The sequence below is a fragment of the Spermophilus citellus genome, assembly GCF_964194105.1.
Source record: "Spermophilus citellus genome assembly, chromosome: 2".
NCBI classification, from domain to species: domain Eukaryota; kingdom Metazoa; phylum Chordata; class Mammalia; order Rodentia; family Sciuridae; genus Spermophilus; species Spermophilus citellus.
The window spans coordinates 194470719-194490337 of record NC_138183.1 but is presented as its reverse complement, the minus strand read 5'-3'; the positions used below and the strand labels follow the sequence as shown (position 1 = coordinate 194490337).

At 52.2% G+C, this 19619-nt stretch overlaps 1 protein-coding gene and 1 pseudogene across 3 annotated transcripts; both read left to right on the top strand.

The window, feature by feature from the left end:
* The first annotated feature begins 61 nt into the window (after positions 1–61).
* P2RY2 (purinergic receptor P2Y2) lies at positions 62–12100 on the top strand. Of its 2 annotated transcripts, XM_081271327.1 has the most exons (3): positions 62–480; positions 7393–7554; positions 10371–12100. In XM_081271327.1, exon 3 carries the CDS (start codon positions 10375–10377, stop codon positions 11503–11505), a length of 1131 nt encoding a protein of 376 aa, XP_081127453.1. In that variant the 5' UTR covers positions 62–480; positions 7393–7554; positions 10371–10374; the 3' UTR covers positions 11506–12100. The 2 variants fall into 2 exon arrangements, with proteins under 2 accessions (XP_081127453.1, XP_081127452.1); XM_081271326.1 differs by lacking the exons at positions 62–480; positions 7393–7554 and adding an exon at positions 8900–9140.
* Positions 12101–12245: 145 nt separating this feature from the next.
* LOC308636165 lies at positions 12246–18907 on the top strand (annotated as a pseudogene). The gene is made up of 4 exons (XR_014024392.1): positions 12246–15280; positions 15874–16048; positions 17655–17883; positions 18063–18907. The product of XR_014024392.1 is annotated as an uncharacterized misc_RNA (transcript).
* The last annotated feature ends 712 nt before the right edge of the window (positions 18908–19619 follow it).

Here is a 19619-nt window from a genome sequence, read left to right as displayed (position 1 = left end):
GGCGGCGTCCCCAGAGTGGTGACGGGTGGCGAGGTGGCGAGGTATCTACTCGGGCGTGTGGGGGCGGTGCCGGGGTCTGTCCAGAGTCCGCTCCGCCCCCGGGGGGCCAGGCCGCAGGGTAGGGAGCGAGGTGGGGCGGGGCGGGGGCCGCGGCGCTCCCGGGCACGTGGGACCCTGCGCAGCGGCAAGACGTCGGCACCGGCACCGGGGAATAGCGGCCACAGCACCTGGGGCGGACGAATTCAGCGTGGAGGCCACGGACAGGCCGCCTAGTGGGACCCTCGGAGAGGTTGGCGGGCGCTGCCCAGGGACGCTGCCGCTCCGACTGACGCGGGTGCGGATTCGGCGCTGGGCAAGAAATGGGCCGTGTGTGTCACTGCCCGACCAGGGCATGGTTCCGAGCCTGAGTATGGCGCGTAACTGGACGGCGGGACGCCCCGTGAATCCGTGATCTTTGTCTTCGCTGGCGCGTAGATCTCAGTGAGTGTGGATAGCCACCGCGGACTAGGGTGTGTATGTCCGCCTGTTGGGAAAGTCTGTGTGTCAGTGAGTGCCCCTGGGGAGATAGTATCTGAATTTCTGTGTGTGTGTGCGCTCTAAACTGTGTTCTTTGGTGTAGGAGCCCCTGGGGCAATGGGACCGGCCAGAGACCAGGCAGTTCCCAAGACTTGCTGCACTCCTGTCCTCCCCCCAGGATCGCTCTGGGTGGCTCCCACCCACCCCAATCCTGGGCGTTGATAAAACTGGGAAGGCAGTAGCACGGGCGGAGGAGGGCAGTGGTGAGGAAGAACAGTTAAGACTTTAATCTGTCCGCAGACTTTTAATCTGGCAGGTGGTGCCGTAGAAAGGGTCAGTCAGGAGAAAGGCAGTGCCCCCTCCCACTAGGACAGCCAGTGTCAGGCTTGGCCCCCACCCCCCACCCTCCAGGGCGTCCAGCCCAAGTACCAGGTCTTGCTAGAAACTAGCTCTGCCAGTTTGGGATTCATGGAGATGGGGGATCTCTATTCCTCTCAACATAGCATTGGAAGATTCCCTGGGTCCACAGTCTTGCTTTGGAGCTAGGCTAGAATATGATGAGCTTTTGAGGATCGGATTTGAACCCCAGGGAAGTCTCAGTTTTCTGTGGTGAGAATAGGAGAAAGGAGGTTCTTTGAGCAGCTACCCTCTAAAAGGACCAGTAAGGTCTTGCATGTGAGAGTGTGGGGTTAGGGGGTGAGGGAGAAGTCCTGGCACAAAAGGCCTGTCACTCTTTTTCCTCTCTGCCAGGGCTGTCCTGGGGCATAGACAGAGGGTTGGGGAGCACTGGGCAAACCTCAGAAATGGTTAATGAACTTGGCCTAAAGAGTGTGGCTGTGACCTCTCCATTCCTGTCCCCATTTGCACAGGATGCACAGGGCCCAGTTCCCCCAAAGACAGCTAAGAGAACATGAGGTCATCACCAAGATCTCATGAGCCCAACAAAAGCTTTGGTTTCATGGCTGTAACCCATTATGTAATTGTGCCTCTCTAAGTATCAGTTTGCCACCCATAAATTGGGAATGTTGATCCTTGCCTCTTTGAAGGAGATCAGACCTTTGAAGAGATTGGTGGGCACAGCACAGGGACGCTGCTGGTCCGACTGGCACTGGTGCAGACTTGGAGCTGGGCAAGAAGTGGGCTTAGAGGATTCTTAAGATAGAGGCCAGGAAAGGGCTTGTGTGTGTGTGTGTGTGTGTGTGTGTGTGTGTTATGGATTGAACCCAGGCCTTGTGTATGCTAAGGATGCACTTTACCACTGACCTACACTCCCAGCCCAGTAAAGGGCTTTGTCAACTCAATGCAGTGCATGGGAAGGAGCATGATACTCAAAGGTCTTTTGAAGAGCATAATAGATGCAACCGCAAGGGATTGTGTTGGTTATGGGAATTTAATTATTGTATGCCTTCCTCTCCCCATGACCCCCTCTACAAATTAGCTTGATAGTAATAGTTTTTTTTAAAAAACCCTCATTTTATCCTCCAATGGCCCTGTGAGAAAGAAATTATTATCTCCATGTTACAGATGAGGAAATAAAGAGATTTGGGGAGTATCTTCCCTGAGATCACAAAGCCCAGTGAAATCTGGGCCTCCTGCCTACCTGCCCCATCCAAGACAGAAGCCCCATCAGGGCAAGGCAAGTCCTCTACCTTCAAAGCCAAAAGGAGTTTGAATCCTCTCCTGGGAACCTGTTTTCATGGCTTACCCAGCTGCTGACAAGATAAGGCCAGCTCAGTTCTGCTCATAGGGCCAGGGGAGCCTTGCAGATCTGGTGAGGGGAGAGAGAGGTGCCCCTGATGGAATCCTTCTTCTCCTCTAACTACATTCTATAAGCCTTTTATCTCACACCTTCCTCTTGGGCTGCCCTTGGAATCTCAGGCCTGTTCTGTCCCTACCACTGGGTACTGATGGAGGAAAGCTGATGGAGGGAAGCTGGCTATGGGACTCTCCTTGACCTCTGTACCCATCCCTGAGAGAGGCCAGTTGCAGGTCGAGGCTGAGTCATCCCTGCTTTCTTACCCTGTCCCTATCACCTGGCACACAGAGGGTGTCCTTGAACAGAAGAGTTCTTACACTTCTTCATCACCCAGTCTCCTAGGCCTGAGTCATGTGTGTCCTGGGATAAATAGCAGGAATCCCTAGTGGGAGGGTGAGCAACCCAGGCCCTTCTGGATAGCTCTTGATCTTCCATCCTGGTACCCTGTCACTGTCACTGCAGTTCCTCAGAGAAGAGGTCTGTGCACTGGGGGCCTCCCTTAGACTTGTATTCCTATGGCTTCCTGGTGAGTGTCTAGCCTCCCAGCCCACTTTGTAGGAGGAAGACTTACCATGGTGGGTTGGGGTGCTGAGGAAGGATGCTCCCCATCTAGCAGGGAGTCCAGGGTCAAAGAACAGTTCTTCTTACCATATTCTTGTATGTCTCCTCCCTCATCTCCCTCCCTCCAAACCCTCTAGTTCTGTCTACCTTACATGTGGCACCATCTTTGTAAAGGTCAACTCTTACCATGACCTTCCCCTTTTAAGCCAGAATAGTGGCCCAGCTCCTCAGCCTGGTCTTTGAGCTCGGGCCCCTACACATTCCATGCCACCTAACGGTCCATGCCAGCCACACACAACCTGTGTTTCCTTAACAGGCTATACTCTTGCCCTCTGAGTCTCAGCACTTGCATCCTCTGCCTTCTGTGTCCTCCCACCTCTATGTCCACCTGACAAACTCCTAATCATCTACCAAGTGCCAGTTCTTCTGGGAAGTTCTCCCTGAGCACCTCTGGCTGGCTGGGAGTTCCTCTGGGCTCCATGGCCCCTTGATTGTGTCTTCATCACCCAGGTGGACTTGGTCCATGTCAGTGTCTCTTCCCTAGCCAGAATGGGCATTCCTCAAGGGCCCTATAGAGCATGATATGAGGCTGAGTTCACAGGATCCCTGTAAAGCAGGGCACACAAGGGCACTGGCGCGTGCTTGCTGGGACTTCATGGCTCCTGGGAATGTGACTTGTGATTACTCTGAGTGCAGACTCCTGTAGTTCTGCGGATCTCAAACCAAAGCCCATGAGAACCATTAGTAACAAGACTGAAGAAACAGCACTCACTCCCAGAAGAGCTGGACTCTGAGAACCAATGAACTTGGAATCCTGGAGCTGAGACCATCTCAGACACACAGCCTTGCATAGATCCTATTCTATGCTTTTGTCCTTTTCCACTTGGGGTCTCCCATCTCCTTTCCTCCCAAGCTGGACCTTCAAACCTGATCATACTCCTCTTCCAGGAGCCTCACTGACTGTTCTGACCATGACTTCTGCCCCTCTGGGGGCACTAGAGAGGGACCCAGTTGAGAAGTAACACAGGCTCCTGGAATTCGGTGTCTCCACTATGATGGGCAGATGCAGCCTCCACACCAGGACAATTTGCCAGCACCATGGAATGCCCACCTGCCTCTTGTCTAACTTGTTTCTCATGAGCTATTCCATGGAGCAGTGATTCTCCCCATTTGATCATCAAAGAGCACAAAGCTCAGAAAGGGAGACTGACTTGACCAAGAATGCACAGCATAGATATTCCAAGTTGGAGCCCAAACACAGGGTCTTGCCTCTTGAGTCTGACTGGCAGAGTTTTGTTGTGATGGATAGGAGAGGAGCCCAGGGCATTGTGTTTCTGAACCTGTTCAGTTCAGGAGCTGGTTTCCATAGCCCTGTGCAGGGCAGTGCTGGGCCTGGGTGGGAGGGGTGGTTTGGTCCCAGCCTGGTTGAAGAAGGCTCTGCCTCTTTAGCATCTAAGTTTCCTGATCTGTTCGCCTGGCTGATCTGAAACTCGCCCACTCACAAGCTTTGACCTCAGCCTCCGTGTGAGGTCCCCACACTCTGTGGGGGTTCCCAAGAGGACAAGAGTTTCAAGTGAGGTTTACAGAGCTCAGGGGAGGCTTCCTACTGCACCATGGGTCACCTGGGTCATCTGGGTCACCCATCATCTGTGTCCCCAGGCCAGCTCCTCCTACTGCAACATGCCAGGCAAGGTTGAGGAGCCTGCTGAACATTGACCCCTTGGAGGACATTTGGAAGGGTACAGGGTGACTTCTTATCTCCTAATCCCGTGCAACCCAGCCTTGTCCTCCACTGTTCCCAAACTACAAGGATGATGAACAGTTCTTGTCGTCTTTGCCCTGGTTTCTGCTCATTCTCTTCCACGCTAACGACCTGACACCTACTTATTTTGTAAAATGCAGGTAAGGGTCCTCGCCTCCAGGAAGCCTTCCCTGACCACCCTTTCTTCCCTGCTAGGGGAAGCTTCTGTTCTTCTATCAAGAGGAGGTTAAGGAGCTGGGACTGGGGCTCAGTGGCAGAACACTTGCCTAGCATTGGGTTCGATCCTTAGCACCACATTAAAAAAAAATAAAGTGACTATTAAATTATTTTTTTAAAAAGGAAGTTGAGATTTGAGTTTTGGAATTGCAAGACTTGTCCAGGACCTACAACTGGGAATGGCAGGATTTCCCATCTGCCCAGTACTCCCTCCTGCCCCCTTGATGCCATTCTAGGCCCATTGATTGTGTCTTCATCACAGCATCCTGCCCCTGGCAGCAGGGGTCTTCAGAGTAGTGACAGGACATTCTCCCCTGCCAGGCTGGACAGGGTCCACCAGTCAGGCGGGTGGCACATTCCAGAGCCACCCTAGTGGAGGAACTGGAATGTCGTCTAACCACCCTGGAAATTCCGCAGCCAGCCTGGGAACTGCCTCTGTCCCTCCTCCTGGCTTTGGGCTCACTAGCCTAGGACCACAGAAAGACCCAGATTAGGGTAGGGACAGAGCCAGGTCAGGAAGTAGGCTTACCCCCCATAGGCTTGGCTTGGCTCTTTACTTCCTGGTGACCTTGGCCAAGACCTTGAATTGCTCCTTTCTGGTCTTAGTTTTTCTATGTTCGAGATGAGTGCAGTAACCATCTGGCCACTTCACACTAGGGAAGTACTAAGAGGAAGAAACGTCAGTTGGGCACTCCTCTGCTGGAGACCTGACCAGACAGAGCCATGGGGCTCAAAGGGGAGTGATCAGCTTCCTGTAGATAGGGCCTAGACCTTGCCGGATAGGAGGCCATGGTCAGAGACATAGTTTCTGAAGACAGATCAGAGTTTTCTGCCATTGCTAGCTTTGTAATGGGGGGAGGGGTGTTATTTAGCCCTTCTAAGTCTCAGGATTAAATGAGAAGAGGTATATGAAGCTGTCTAATACAGAACTTGACACAGACAGCACTTCACTTGTGTTACAATAGAGTTGTTAGAAGATAAAGAAGGCTGTTCCCAAGCAAGATATGCCATATGACTGCTTCTGCTGTGCTGAGACTAGAGGATGAGGGTGGAGTTTTCTGGAGGGATGGCAGGAACCAGATCAGCCAGGTCCTTAAGTGCCAGGTTAAGGAGCTTGGACATTATCCTGAAGGACTTAGGGAGCCATGGAAGGATTTTGAGCTTTATAGCACATGGTCAGATTTGAGTTTTAGGAAACTCATGTGATTGCAGCATCAAGGCTGGACAGAGGGTCAGGGGTGGAGGCAAGGGGTCCTGTGAAGAGGCTGGTGGTGGTCTGGAAGAGAAGCACAGGGTTGTGGGTGTGCACAAAACACACAGGGCTTATCTGGAAGACTCTCTTGCTTGACTGACAGGACTTGGTGAGTGATGGGCTTCCAGTGGGATGAGGAGAGCGAAGGTGAATCCTGAAAGGCTGGTGGAGGCCCTTCTCAGAAATGGGGGAATGACCTTGAAGAAGTGCCTATGCTCCTCCACTGACTGAGTGGAGGCATCTCCTCAAAAGGAGAGAGGTGTGTGCCTGGGAGGAGTGGGGTGAAGAGATGAAGCTCTTCATCTTGTCACTGGATTCTAGAGCAGACAGGCAGATAATAATCAGCCTGCTGGCCCATGTCACACAGTGCCCAGAGGCACTTCCCTGGCTCCCTCCTTGCCCTACACCTGTAGCCACTCACCTCTCCACCTTCATTCTAGGGAAATGAAGCAGATGGGAAGAGATCTTTCCAGAAAGGCACATTCTTCTGCTGTGTCCTGTCTGAGGTCATGGGTGCTGGGACTTGCCCATACAGAGGAGTTCCTCCACTGCCAACCATCTCCTCCTGGAAGCCTGGGGTTTGGTGTGTATGAGGCTCCCAGGTGAGACAAGAAGGCCCAGGTTCTAATCTCAACTCTGTCCTTGATTTACCCTGAGGTCTTGGGACTGTTTCCTCCTCATCAAAAGCAAGTTTGGGGATTGGAGTTGTGGCTCAGTGGTAGAACACTTGCCTGGCATGTATGAGGCCCTGGATTTGATCCTCAGCACCACATATAAATAAATAAATATAAAAGATCCACTGACAACTAAAAAATATATATATTTTTTAAAGTGGATTTGCACACCTCCATGTATCTGTGTGTCTGTGCCTGTGTGTTCAGATGGACCGTATGTGTGTGTAACACCCATGAGAAATGCCTAGAGGCATGAGTGGGGAGGCGAGCTACTTAGAGACCCAGCAGCTTAGGCAAAAATGTGCTGGTACAAGTTTCACAGAGTGTGTACTAGGCAAGGAGAGTATTGACCATTTCCTGTCTAAAGCACAAAACCCAGATGGAGGGAGGGAACGATGGAGGCCTGGCTCAGCCCTGCAGGACATGGAAAGAGGTCTTCCATCCTGTGAAAGGGGGTCCCTGGGAAGGGGGCTGCAGACATGCTCCCTGGAGCGTGTGAGCTGGGGCTAGATAATGGGGTGTGTGTGGATGTGCATCCAGGATAAGCACATCCGATCACTTCTCTGTCTTTTGGGGTCCAAATTTAGAACTGAGGAGGGAGCCCTAGGGGTACTTGGCCTGGTTGGCTTCCCTTGTCAACTTTGTGTGTCTGCAGGAGCCCCTGCTGTAGCTGTCTGCCCTGAAAAATGCTGGAGGCTGGGCAAGGCCAGAGGCCGGGGAACCAGTTTATCCTGTTTGCCAGAAGAGCTCCCTGCGGCAGATCCAGGCCTGTGCATTCATGAGTGAGGAACCTGAGCAGCCTCTGAGCATCCTGAAGGTGAGAGCAGGGCCTGGTTAGGTACAGGTGTGTGAGGTGGGTCTGCTGGCTGGGAGGCTGGGCAGGTGCTGACATGTTGTCTAAGTGAATGAACTAAACCCTGGTTAGACTGAGGGAATCCTAAGGCCGCTGCCCTGCCCTGCTTCTTTGTTCCAGGGTGTGATGAATTCAGGCTTCAGTGTTGAGATTCAGCCCTTGGTGTTGAGATTAGTTTTTCCAATTCCTGGCAGTGTGACCTTGAACAAACAGCTTAACTTCTATAGCAGTATTTATCAAGGGGTGGGAGTGGGGGATTCGTGAAGATGCTTAATGGAAGCTGCTTGGCCTTGACTGGCTACAACAGAACAAGAAGAATAGCAGAGGGGACTCTAGGATGGGAAACTATGAATCAGAGATGGGCCAGGTAAAAGCATGTGACTCACCTTAGACAGCTGATCCACCTGTAGGATGCCTTCCTGGCCTGTCCAGAGAAGGGCAAGGTCTTCTGGGCTCCTGGGATAGTCCAGGGGCAGGAGAAGGCCCTGGGCAGGGTGGGCCACCAGAAGGGCCACACTGACCCCTGACCACCAAAGAGAAATCTTTATGTATCACTGTCCTCCTATAGGCCCTATGAGGAGAGAGAGAAAGGAGAGGCACCTCCATCAATCTCAGCTCCTCAGGGCTCTCACAACCTGTTGTGTTTCTTTAACTCATTGGCTCATTCATTCTCTTTCCTGCAATAGCTTCTGTGATCAGGTCTCTTGCTGGGTCATAGGGACAGAAACCAGCCCTCAAGGAGCACCTAGCATGTATTGAGGTAGAGCTGGAAGGACCAATTAATTACTAACAAGACCTGAGGAACAGCCTGAGGAGGTGCCTGAGAGGGGCAGAGCTCCAGTCATGTGGTGACATTAGAAGAACCTGGAGCATTGGGTAGGATGGGTGCAGTGTGTGTGGGTTCTGGAAAGAATTTCTAGACAGAAATTACAGCATGAATAAAAGCAGGGAAGCCTGGGAGGGCCCTCAAACAGCTCACATCTCTTTCCAGAATGGGAGCTCCTCAGGGTTGGGCCAGCCAGAACTGGGCCCAGTGGAGCCAATGAGTGGTGAGAGGGACCAGTGACAAAGTCTGGTGGAACAGTCCCTACAGAGCTCAGGGTGAGGGTCCAGGGCAGCAGGGATCAGGAGAGGCAAAGGGGAGGCCTGAGGGAGAGGGCTGGGGACATAGCTATCTTCCTAAAGTAGGGACTGGAGGCTAAGAAGATGGTCTCACAGTTGGTGAGTCAGCCTGTGGAGGGAGAGGGTGGGAAAGGTCAGTCTGGACCAGGGCCACAGTGATGGAGTCGCCAGCTGGCCTGGAGGGTGGAGGCCAGGATGTCTTAAAGCAGGTTGAAGGGGCAGCTCCCTCCGTTCATTGGGAGACAGGGAAGTCTCCACCCCTCCTCTCAGTGTCAGAGATTCCACCATTAGTTTCCAGCAGGAAATTTGGTGCAGGGCAATGGGCTGTTGACCAGGAAGGGATGCTGAGGGCCCTGACCCCGCCTCTGAGGGGAGACAAGGTGGTCAGCACTGGAGCAGGAGCAGAGCAGCAGCATGGGAAGGACCAGGTGAGGAGGGAAGTTTGGAGGCTGTATTTCTCCAAGGCTGGGGGATTTGACCCATGAGAGGGCTGAGGTTCAGGAGGGTCTTCCCATCAGGGGCTCCTGCAATGATTTCCATCCTGCCTTCTGGGACTTTGGGGGGCATATCTTTGCCTTTCGGACCAGGATATTTGTCCACTGCCTCCCAGCTGAGGGAGCTCTTACTGGTTACAGGGTGGGGTGGGGTGGGGTGGAAAGAAGAGGAAGGTGGCATCTGCCCTCCAGGCAAGTGGAGCTCAGACCCCATGGGTATGACCCACACCCACAAGGGACAGAGTAGGGGAATGTCAGGATTGTGATGGTATGTAAAGAGAAACTAGCTGTGCCCAGAAGAGGCTAGATTTGTTCCATGAAAAAAGTTCCATTCTCTATCCCCGTCTCTTCCCTGGACTCTTTAGGAAGGTCACTGTCCCATCTGGTAGCCCCACAGGCTGGGGATCAGGACTGCTGGGTATAGATGTAGAAAGTGCCAGAATATAGGAATACCTAAAAAATATGTTGAATGATTGAGGAAGGAAATATGTCGGCCTCCCCAGAGACTGGGAAGAGGAACCTAAGGAAGCCCTGGGATGCCTCCAAAGGAGCTGGGCTGCCCTGGCCAGAGACCCCTGAGCAGGCAGAGGGCACTTGGTGTGCACTGGATCCATACAGCCTTGAAGGCCCCTTCCCATGTACATGAAATGATCCCCCTCTGCAACCCCAGATCCTCATGTTCCAAAGCTCAGAATCCTAGGTTTCAAACCTTCTGATCTGGAGCTTGCAGAGCAGGAACAGTACTTTTTTTTTTTTTTTTTTAAGACATATGGCCTTTGTCACACCCACTCAACTCTGTAAACAGATGGGTATTGTTGTGTTCCAATAAAGCTAAAACTCTACTTCCAAAAAACAAAAAAACAAAAACGGTGGGCTACAGGCCATTTGCCAACTTTTGTTGTGAATTTTAGAATTACATGAGGCTGATATCCAAGGATCTGAAGCATTCTTGAGGTTTCAGGGTTTGGAGATTTGGAGTCCAGGGAGAGCTGCTAACCAGATAGGGGGGAAAAAAACGCCCTTGAACCTAGGCAAATCTTAACAAGGGAATCTGTGAGCCCTCTGTGTCTGTCCTGGCCCTGGTCAGGGGCGCCAGTCAGGCATTCCCACAGAGCCCGAGCCCTGACCCTGATGGCGGTCCTCTCAACCCTCCCTTCCTCGCAGGGTGATGGAGGTGGGCCTGGACCTCTGGAATGACACCGTCAATGGCACCTGGGATGGGGATGAGCTGGGCTACAGGTGCCGCTTCAACGAGGACTTCAAATACGTGCTGCTGCCTGTGTCCTACGGCGTAGTGTGCGTGCTCGGGCTGTGTCTGAACGTCGTGGCGCTCTACATCTTCTTGTGCCGCCTGAAGACCTGGAACGCCTCCACCACGTACATGTTCCACCTGGCTGTGTCCGACGCTCTGTACGCGGCTTCCCTGCCGCTGCTGGTTTATTACTACGCCCGCGGCGATCACTGGCCCTTCAGCACGGTGCTCTGCAAGCTGGTGCGCTTTCTCTTCTACACCAACCTCTACTGCAGCATCCTCTTCCTCACCTGCATCAGCATTCACCGGTGCTTGGGGGTCCTGCGCCCTCTACGCTCCCTGCGCTGGGGCCGGGCCCGCTACGCCCGCCGGGTGGCAGCGCTGGTGTGGGTGTTGGTGCTGGCCTGCCAGGCACCCGTGCTCTACTTTGTCACCACCAGCGCACGTGGGAGCCGCATCACCTGCCACGATACCTCGGCCCCTGAGCTCTTTAGCCACTTTGTGGCCTACAGCTCGGTCATGCTAGGTCTGCTCTTCGCCGTGCCCTTTGCCACCATCCTGGTCTGTTACGTGCTCATGGCACGGCGGCTGCTTCAGCCAGCTTATGGGAGCACAGGAGGCCTGCCGCGGGCCAAGCGCAAGTCGGTGCGCACCATTGCCCTGGTGCTGGCTGTCTTCGCCCTCTGCTTCCTGCCTTTCCACGTCACCCGCACCCTCTACTACTCCTTCCGCTCTCTTGACCTCAGCTGCCACACCCTCAATGCCATCAACATGGCATATAAGATTACCCGGCCGCTGGCCAGCGCCAACAGTTGCCTTGACCCTGTGCTCTACTTCCTGGCCGGGCAGAGGCTTGTCCGCTTTGCCCGAGATGCGAAGCCACCCACAGACCCCAACCCTACTACCCGGGCTCGGCGCAGGCTGGGCCTGCACAGGTCCGGCAGAACTGATGCCAAGAGGACAGATTTGTCAGCCAGCAGTGAGGACTCCAGGCGGACAGAGTCCACACCGGCTGGGAACGAGCACACTAAGGACGTCCGCCTCTAGGACCTGACCCCTCAGGCCTGTGCAAGTTTATATGGGGGGAGCTGTAAGGGACCAGGGCTTGTTCAAATGGGACAGTGTACCCAGAAATTGACCATCTGTGACTGACTGTCACTTGGCAGGGCCTCGGGATACTTTCCTTACGGTCCAGACAGTCAGCTGCCATCATTTGTATGTGTGAGTTGGGTAATAAGATTTCAAAACAGACACATGTTTAGGGCCAATGCCACTTGACTCCCATGCAGATAGCTGGCTGATCCTGTCAAGGTATCTAGACTGGAATCCAGCCTGATCAAGTCAAATGGAGAAGGCCCTGAGAGGAAGGGGATGTACCAGGGTCAAATAGCAGTCTAGACCTGAGCTAGCTACAGTGGAGCAGAGTCACAAGTTAATCAGAGGGCCCTGGTGAGTAGTCAGGGTCGAGCTCCCACAGCAGTCTGGGGTGGGACTGGGTCTTAGTGGACTCAGCTTAGAGGAGTACTCCTAGCCGGAGAGATGAACATCTGGGAACTGATGTGATAAACCCATCTGGAGGCTCCCGGCCTACAGCCTACACTTAGAGGCTGTAACTGAAACTAAAGATTATGCTGCTTGTTGAGCTGTGCTCTGTTGTTTGGTCAGAGGATGGGGATGCAGCCTGGGAGGGTTTCAACACCCCTTAAAAGCCTTTCTCCAGCCTGTTCTCTTCTGCCATCTGCCTTCCCACTGGCTGCTTCAGGGGAGTTCCACATCAGGGATCCCTCTGTAGGCCTCAGGTGCTCTCCCACTTTAAAGCCAGTTGGTTTCTGTGCCAAGAGTCAGGTGGGGTTCCAGTCCTTGGAGTTCCCCAATTTAGGTAACAACCAGTCATATGCTGGTTATTGTTAAACCTTTTAAGTGGGTCTCTGGCAGCAGGGAACCCCTTATTTGTAGCATTGCCAATGATACAAATATTCCTACCATGCACAATTTCAAATTACCAAAGCAATGGCAACCCCTTTGCAAAATTCCTGAAAATTTGACTGTTGACAGGTACAAGTTGCTCCAACATACTTCAGGATGATGCTGAGTGGTTGGGGCTGTGGGCCAGCAGGTCAGGGAAGGCTGGAGTGGTGAGTGCTCAAGCTGTGGCTTCTGAGAAAACAGTTCACTGAAACATCCAGGTACCAGACACATCCTAAGCAAAGATGTGCAGGTAGAGGGTGGGTGTGCAGGGACCATAGCAGGTTGGCAGGTGGCACTCAGGCTCAAGAGAGAGATAAGGCCAGGGGCCAGATCACAAGGAGGCCAAGCCAGTCTTCTTTCTTTTTCTGACCACAAAGCTTCCTTTGCACTGGCTAAGTGAGAGAGAGAGTCACGTCTCTTCCCATCTAGGCCTTGGCCTTCTGGGAAAATCCCAGCTACAGCTGATGGTTGATATTCAAGCTGGGTTAACATAGGGGGTAGGTCTCACTTGTGACGAGTGTTGGGTTCACTCTGAGCTGATTTATGGAGCTCAACTAGCCAGGGCCAGGGAAGAACAACAGGCTTCACTCTTGACCTCCAGGACAGAAACTCAGTTGTCTCCCTCTAGGAGAATCCTTGCCTTGTGAGCCCACTCTGCCCAAGAGAAGGGCCCTTTTTCTCACCCCATCTCTACCTGCCTCCTACAGTATCTCCACCCTTTCCACTCTGCTTTGCCAAAGGCAGGGCTTCCCCAGGGGTTGCTCTGTTTATGTTTGTTGTTTTGAGAGTCTCGCTACATTGCCCAGGCTGGCCTCAAACTCCTAGACTCAAGTGATCCTCCTGCCTCAGCTTTTGGAGTAGCTGGTACCATAGGCATGGGGTTGTTTTACTTAGAGCCCCATTCTACACCTCCCTCAGGTGACAGGGACTGGTTACAGGCCATGACCCAAGTGATTACTTTATATTGTGAAATCCTGGGTGACCTGCCCAGAAGAGTGTGAGATGTTCACCTGCCACATTCTAGGTTCTATATTTTTGTTAATGTAGCTAGAGCTTCTTGGATCTTTCTTGGTTACTACCTCACACAGACTTTCCTGGGTCTTTTTGGTAGGCCAGAGTCTATCTTTTCCTACTCACTGCTGTGCAGGCTGAACCCCATCAGTGTTTATATGGAGTCCCTCCGAAGCCAGAAGCTCTGATGGCCAAGAGTGTGAAGGCTGACTCTGACCCTCACCCCTGCTGAGACCTAGAGATGGGGAGTTGCACATCATGACTTTGGGACACTTTACTGTGCATCTGTGGTTGGCTGCCAGGACCCTGGATTCCCCTAGTCCCCATTCCTCTCATGTCCTGCCCACCTACCCCTCCTGTAGCTTCCCTAGAGACCCTGAGAGCCCAGTGCCCCAAGTGGAGGCAGGCAATGCTATGGTTTGGTCCTAGGAAGCTTTCCTTGAACAATTGCTTGCAGATTTCTAAGGGTCTGGGACTGGAGGGACGGGTGGCTCACCCACCATCTATTCCTGTGGCAGGCATGAGTGGGGTGAGAAATGGAGACCCTAGGGGACCCAAGGACAGGACCCAGGGTCCCACCTCCAGACCTCAACCAGACTGTCTGGCCCTCTATATGGACATCTGGCCTTGCTGCTCAGTGCCCAGTCCACACGCTTGGTGGCTGAGGTTCCTCTGATTCCTGTGCTATTTTCAGCCCAAGTAAGACCAAGATTTTCCACTCCTGGCCCCAGACCATTGTCCAACAGTGACATGGGGTGACCTGCCTACCCTTAAAATATCTCCCCTAACCTCTGGACCTCCCTGCCCTTTCCCTTTCTCCCCACCCTGACATCACTTCCTAGGGCTGTTGACTACTAAAGGACACTGTGAAAGGCCACATGAGTCGCCCAGCCGGCTAACAGGACCCCAGGGATTTTCCAGCCCAGCCACAGGCCTCAAGGCCAGAAAGGGGCGGGGCTTTGTCCAAGGTCACTGAGCAGGTCAGCGTGGCGCCTGGATGTGGGCCAGAGGCTCAGACTGCTCCTGCGGCTGTGCCACCCAGTCTGGAGCAGATCAGTGCCTGTGTAGGAATCCTGTGTCACCCATACTGCACAGCTCTTTCCCAGAGCCAAGGGGCAGAGGCCAGGGACATAGGCAGGGGGCCGGAGGGAGTGAGGTGAGAGTCAGGCTTGCTGGCCTCTCTGCAGCTGTTTTTTCAGTGACCTCTGTGTGACAGTGCATGGCCCCTGGCACATGGGAGTCTCTCCCCTGGGTGGCAGGCATCCCCTGACTCGCGTGGGATCCACAGGACAGTCCCACCTCCAAGATTAAGAAAGACCCTCTATGACATGCTCCCCACACATGGCTGTTCCAGTCTATAGTTCCCGGTCAAGCCACCAAAGCTGCCTTTCTGTCCACCTCATCATGGCAGATTTGGGCTGGTCTGTTTCACATCAGGCACACGGAGCATGGGGTGGGGCTGGGGACTCAGGTATTGACCCATGTCCCAAGCACCATGCAAGACTTTCCCAGGCATCATGTTGTTTATCCTTCATGCCCACCTCAAACAGTGGACATTAGTCTCTGCATTTAGCAGTGAGGACAGAGGAGAGGGGATCCAAGGGTTTGCTCCAGGTGACACACACAGCAGGTGAGACCAGGGCCCCCTGATGTTCCCATGATTCCCTTCCCAGTGTCCCACACCACTCAACCTCTGCAGGGAAGGAGGGTCTGGACACCACCCTTGGCATGATTCAGAACCAGGAAGCCCGTCCAGCAGGGATGGGATTAGGAGCCCAGATTCTGCACCAAGACCCACCTGGGTTGCAATGTCACCTTCCATTTTCCAGCCATGGCACCTTGGGTGAGTTAATCCTGTAGTGCCTCGATTTCTTTATTTAAGTGAGATGCTACCTCCCTTGCAGGGCTTTAGGAAGCTCACCTGAGTGACCCACGAAGTGCTTAGTGCAGTGCCTGGCATGTGGTATTTCCACACCTGACACTGAACTAGGAACCATGGAGGCAAGTGGGGGTGGGACGGTGGGGGGGCTGCCTTCCCGAGGTTGATGTAATTTAATAAATACACACATTGAGATAAATGTTGGAAGAAGAAGACAATGTGCCTGGCCAGCGAGCAGCCCCTGGGGGCCTGATGCCCAGTACCCCCGAGGCTCAGGTTTCCCCAGGCTGTGGCAGGAGGGAAGCAGGAACATCCTGGTTGAGGTGTGGCCCTCCCTCTGCCCTGCCTGGCCCTGGTGGCTTTCAGGCACACAAGCCTGTATATATTTCTAGAACTTTTTCCAGGTGCCTACCTGAAGGGCAACAGAGAGGGGACAGTGGAAGGCAGAAGCAACCGAGGAAAGTACCCCTAATTCAAGCTGCAGGAGCCAGCCCCTTTGGGGTAGAGAGCTCCGGCCCACTTGGCAGCAGACTTAGGTATTCCTTTCTCGCTGGCAGTGCCCACCATGGTGGTCTGCAGCCACACCTTGGTTCAACAAAGATCCAGGATGGGAGGAGTGGCCTGGAGTTGGTCCAGAGGGGGCAATGACTGTGCAGTTTTGCTGTGTGACCTGAAACCACCTGCCTCTCTCTCTGGGCTGCCGCTTCCCAATTCCAGTTTTCCCCACCTCAGGTAAGGCAACCACTGCTGCCTACACCTTCAGGGTCACTAACAACCAAGCCCACTGGGCTCTCAATTCAGGGGACTGGCAGTGAGCCCTCCCAGGCTCAAGTGACCAGAGAGACGGAGTGATCATGGCCACCACACAGTGCCACACAGTAGAAAGCTGGGCTGCTCCTGCCTCCAGTGAGCGGAGGGCGGAGCTGGATCAGGTGCGACTGGGCTACAGGGTGGGGGTTGTGTTGGGGTGAGGGGAAGTGTGGGAATCAAGCCCCCTAGGAAAATTCCTACCCTCCTCTGCCCTGCTGCTCTGTGCCTGGGCATGCCACTTCTCCTCTCTGGGCCTCAGGTGCCCATCCTGGATCACACTGGACTCTGCTCAGCTCCTCTTCCTTCTGGAAGGGCTTTCTGAGCTTGCCTATGTTGGATCCAGCTCAGCCAGGTGTCTGTCTCGGCCCTGTCCCAACCAGGAACAATGGGCCAGGAGGGGACAGTCACTCTTCAGTAGAACCATGTTCCATCCACTCCCCTAGACTATTTTCAGCCTTTGCAGAGGGAGTCAGAAAAGGATTTTCCACTCCCAGCACAATGACTGCCCTGGACCATTGTCCAGCATTGAGTGGGTGATCCACCAGCCCCAAAATATCCCCTACCCTACCCTCTGGACCTCCCTACGCTGCTGCTCATCCTGACATCATTTCCTTGAACTGTTAGCTCCTGAAGGCTACTATGGAACAGCAGGTGAGAACTCTGAGGCACATGACCAGTTGAAATGAGTTTCTTTCCTGGCAGGGACCTCAGGGATTGTTTGGCTGCTGAGTGAGACTATAGGTTCAAAGAGGGCTTTGCCTCATCCAAGGTCACATAGCAGTCAGGATGGAGCCTAGTGGGAGCCCAGCGCTCTGTGACTGCTCCTGCTTCCTCATTAACTCCAGTCTGTGTCCAGAGGAATTGAGTGCTTCCATCTTTGAAGGTCTAGGATGGGCCTCCAGGGAATAAACCTGAGTGGTATGGATAGCAGGGCTACTTCTTGGGTTCTGACAGTGGAACAATGAATTCAGTGCAGGGACCTGAGTTTAAAGTCTGTTATTCCCCATTTTGGTCTCATTTTTACCAAAAGTAGGTATTAAGGAGTAAATGCGTCCTTCACCTGTTGAAATCCAAATTGGAAAGTTGATGGTTTTAGGAGGTGGGGGCCTTGAGAAGTTAAATTAGGTCAAGAGAGTATAGTGCTCACAAATGGGATAAATGTCTATGTTGGTCAACTTTCTATTACTGTAACAAAATACCTGAGATAACCAATTTGTAGGGGAAAAAAGTTTATTTTGACTCACAGTTTTAGAGGTTTCAATCTATGATCTGTCGGTTTTGTAGTTTGGGCACTGCAGTGGTACATCATGGCAGGAATGCCTGGTGGAGCAAAACCATTTGCCTCATGTCAGGGAAGAGGAAGGGGAAGGGGGTGCCCCTTCAAAGATACACCCTCAGTAACCTATAATCTCCCAATAGGTCCTACCTCTTTTTTTAATATTTATTTTTTAGTTTTAGTTGGACACAATATCTTTATTTTATTTTTATGTGCTGCTGAGGATTGAACCCTGTGCCCCATGCATGCTAGGAGACGCTGTACCACTGAGCAACAACCCATACCGAGGTCCTACCTCTTAAAGATTTCTGCACTTAAGGCCGTTTGCCTGGCCTTCAGAGTCGCCGCAGCCATGGCCAGCCAGTCGCAGGGGATCCAGCAGCTGCTGCAGGCGGAGAAGCGGGCCGCAGAGAAGGTGTCGGAGGCCCGCAAGCGAAAGAATCGGAGGCTGAAGCAGGCCAAAGAAGAAGCTCAGAATCAAGTGGGTTATGAACTCCCATTTTTACCCCAAATACAGATTGCAGAATCACATCGGTTACACTTGATTCTAATGTATGAAATATGATTTGTCAAGAGCTTTGTAATGTTGTGAACAACCAATAAATAAATAAAAAAAAAGACAATGGGAAGGAAAAAAAAAAAAACAAAGAAGAAGCTCAGGCTGAAATTGAACAGTACCGCCTGCAGAGGGAGAAAGGAAGCTGCGGCACTGGGATCCCATGGCAGCTGCAGCACTGAAGTGGAAAAGGAGACCCAGGAAAAGATGACCATCCTGCAAACCTACTTCCGGCAGAACAGGGACGAAGTCTTGGATAATCTCTTGGCTTTTGTCTGCGACATCCGACCAGAAATCCATGAAAACTACCGCATAAATGGATAGGAGAAAGAAGCACCTGTTCCCTGGTTAGCACTTCAGAACGTGAAGTGCCTTGAGGAATGTGGAGCTTTAGCAAAGCCTGGGTTCTGTTCTTAGAAAGGCATTAAATTATTTCTCTGTGATATAGTAGGTCCCTTTGGAGAGTAGCAAATCTAGCTTCTTTGTACAGCCTTAGTCCTTATCCAAAGGTGTCATCTTTTACCTCATCCTTCTTAGGAATTTACTGAGTATGTCTTGTTGTTTTCCTATGCCTTCTAGCTCAAGCAATGGATGTATCAATATTGACTTTTTCTTTCTTAGATCTAGTAGGAAAAAAACAATTCTTTGAAGAAAGAAAGGGATTAAATATATTTTTTCCCTTATACTTTCTTGAAGGTCAGGGGCTTTATCTATGAAAAAGTAGTAAATAGTTATTTGTAACTTGTCAGAAGCAGCAGCCAGCCTTAAAGTCGTCCATTCTGACTAAGGATTAGAACAATGAATACTAACATACTTGTTTGGGCTGCTGTTAGTTTATTTTAATCAAAATTACTAGATGATAGGACTCAAGAATTTGTTACATGTTATTATTTGGTGTGATGATAATCATTTAAAAGTAAAGACTTTGCCATACATTTAAAAAAAAAAAGATTTCTGCACTTCCCAGTAGCACCACACTGGGGACCAAGCTTTAACACACAGGTTTTAGGGGACATTCTGGATCCAAATAATAGAAGAGCCCTTAGAAAGGGACCCTGGGAGCTCTCTTACCTTTTTCCACCATATGAGCTTATTGCAAGAATTTGACAGCTTGCAACCTGGAAGAGGGCCCACACCAGAACCCAACCATGCAGACACCCTGATCTCGGATTTCCAGCCTCCAGAGCTGTCAGAAATAAATGTCTGTTGTTTATAAACCACCTGGTGTTTTGTTACTGCAGCTTGAAAGAAGATGGCAGCTTTGGCTGGTACTGAGTTCAAAGTTCAAGTGTATTCAGCTCTGGGGAAAGAGGAGGGTGAGAGACATTGGATATCTGAGGCAGGGGGCAAGGTCAGGCCCAGGTCTGCCATGACCACTCCTGTGGCGACAAACCCAGTTTTTCCTTCTGTCAGATGTCATGAAGCCCTTTGCCCGGTTACCAAACAGGAGGGACACAGTAAGGCTCCGACACACAGCTGCTGTTTTCCTCCCATCCTGCCGCCTGCAATGGTGGTGGGAGTTTCCCCTTCCCACCCTTAAACTGAGCATTTGGCAAACTCCAGCATTTTGAGTCACTTGGGGTAACAAATAGAGTTCAGCTGAGTTTAAATTTTCAATTCGTACTAGATTTAATGCTCACCCTCTTCCCTGTGCCAGGAGG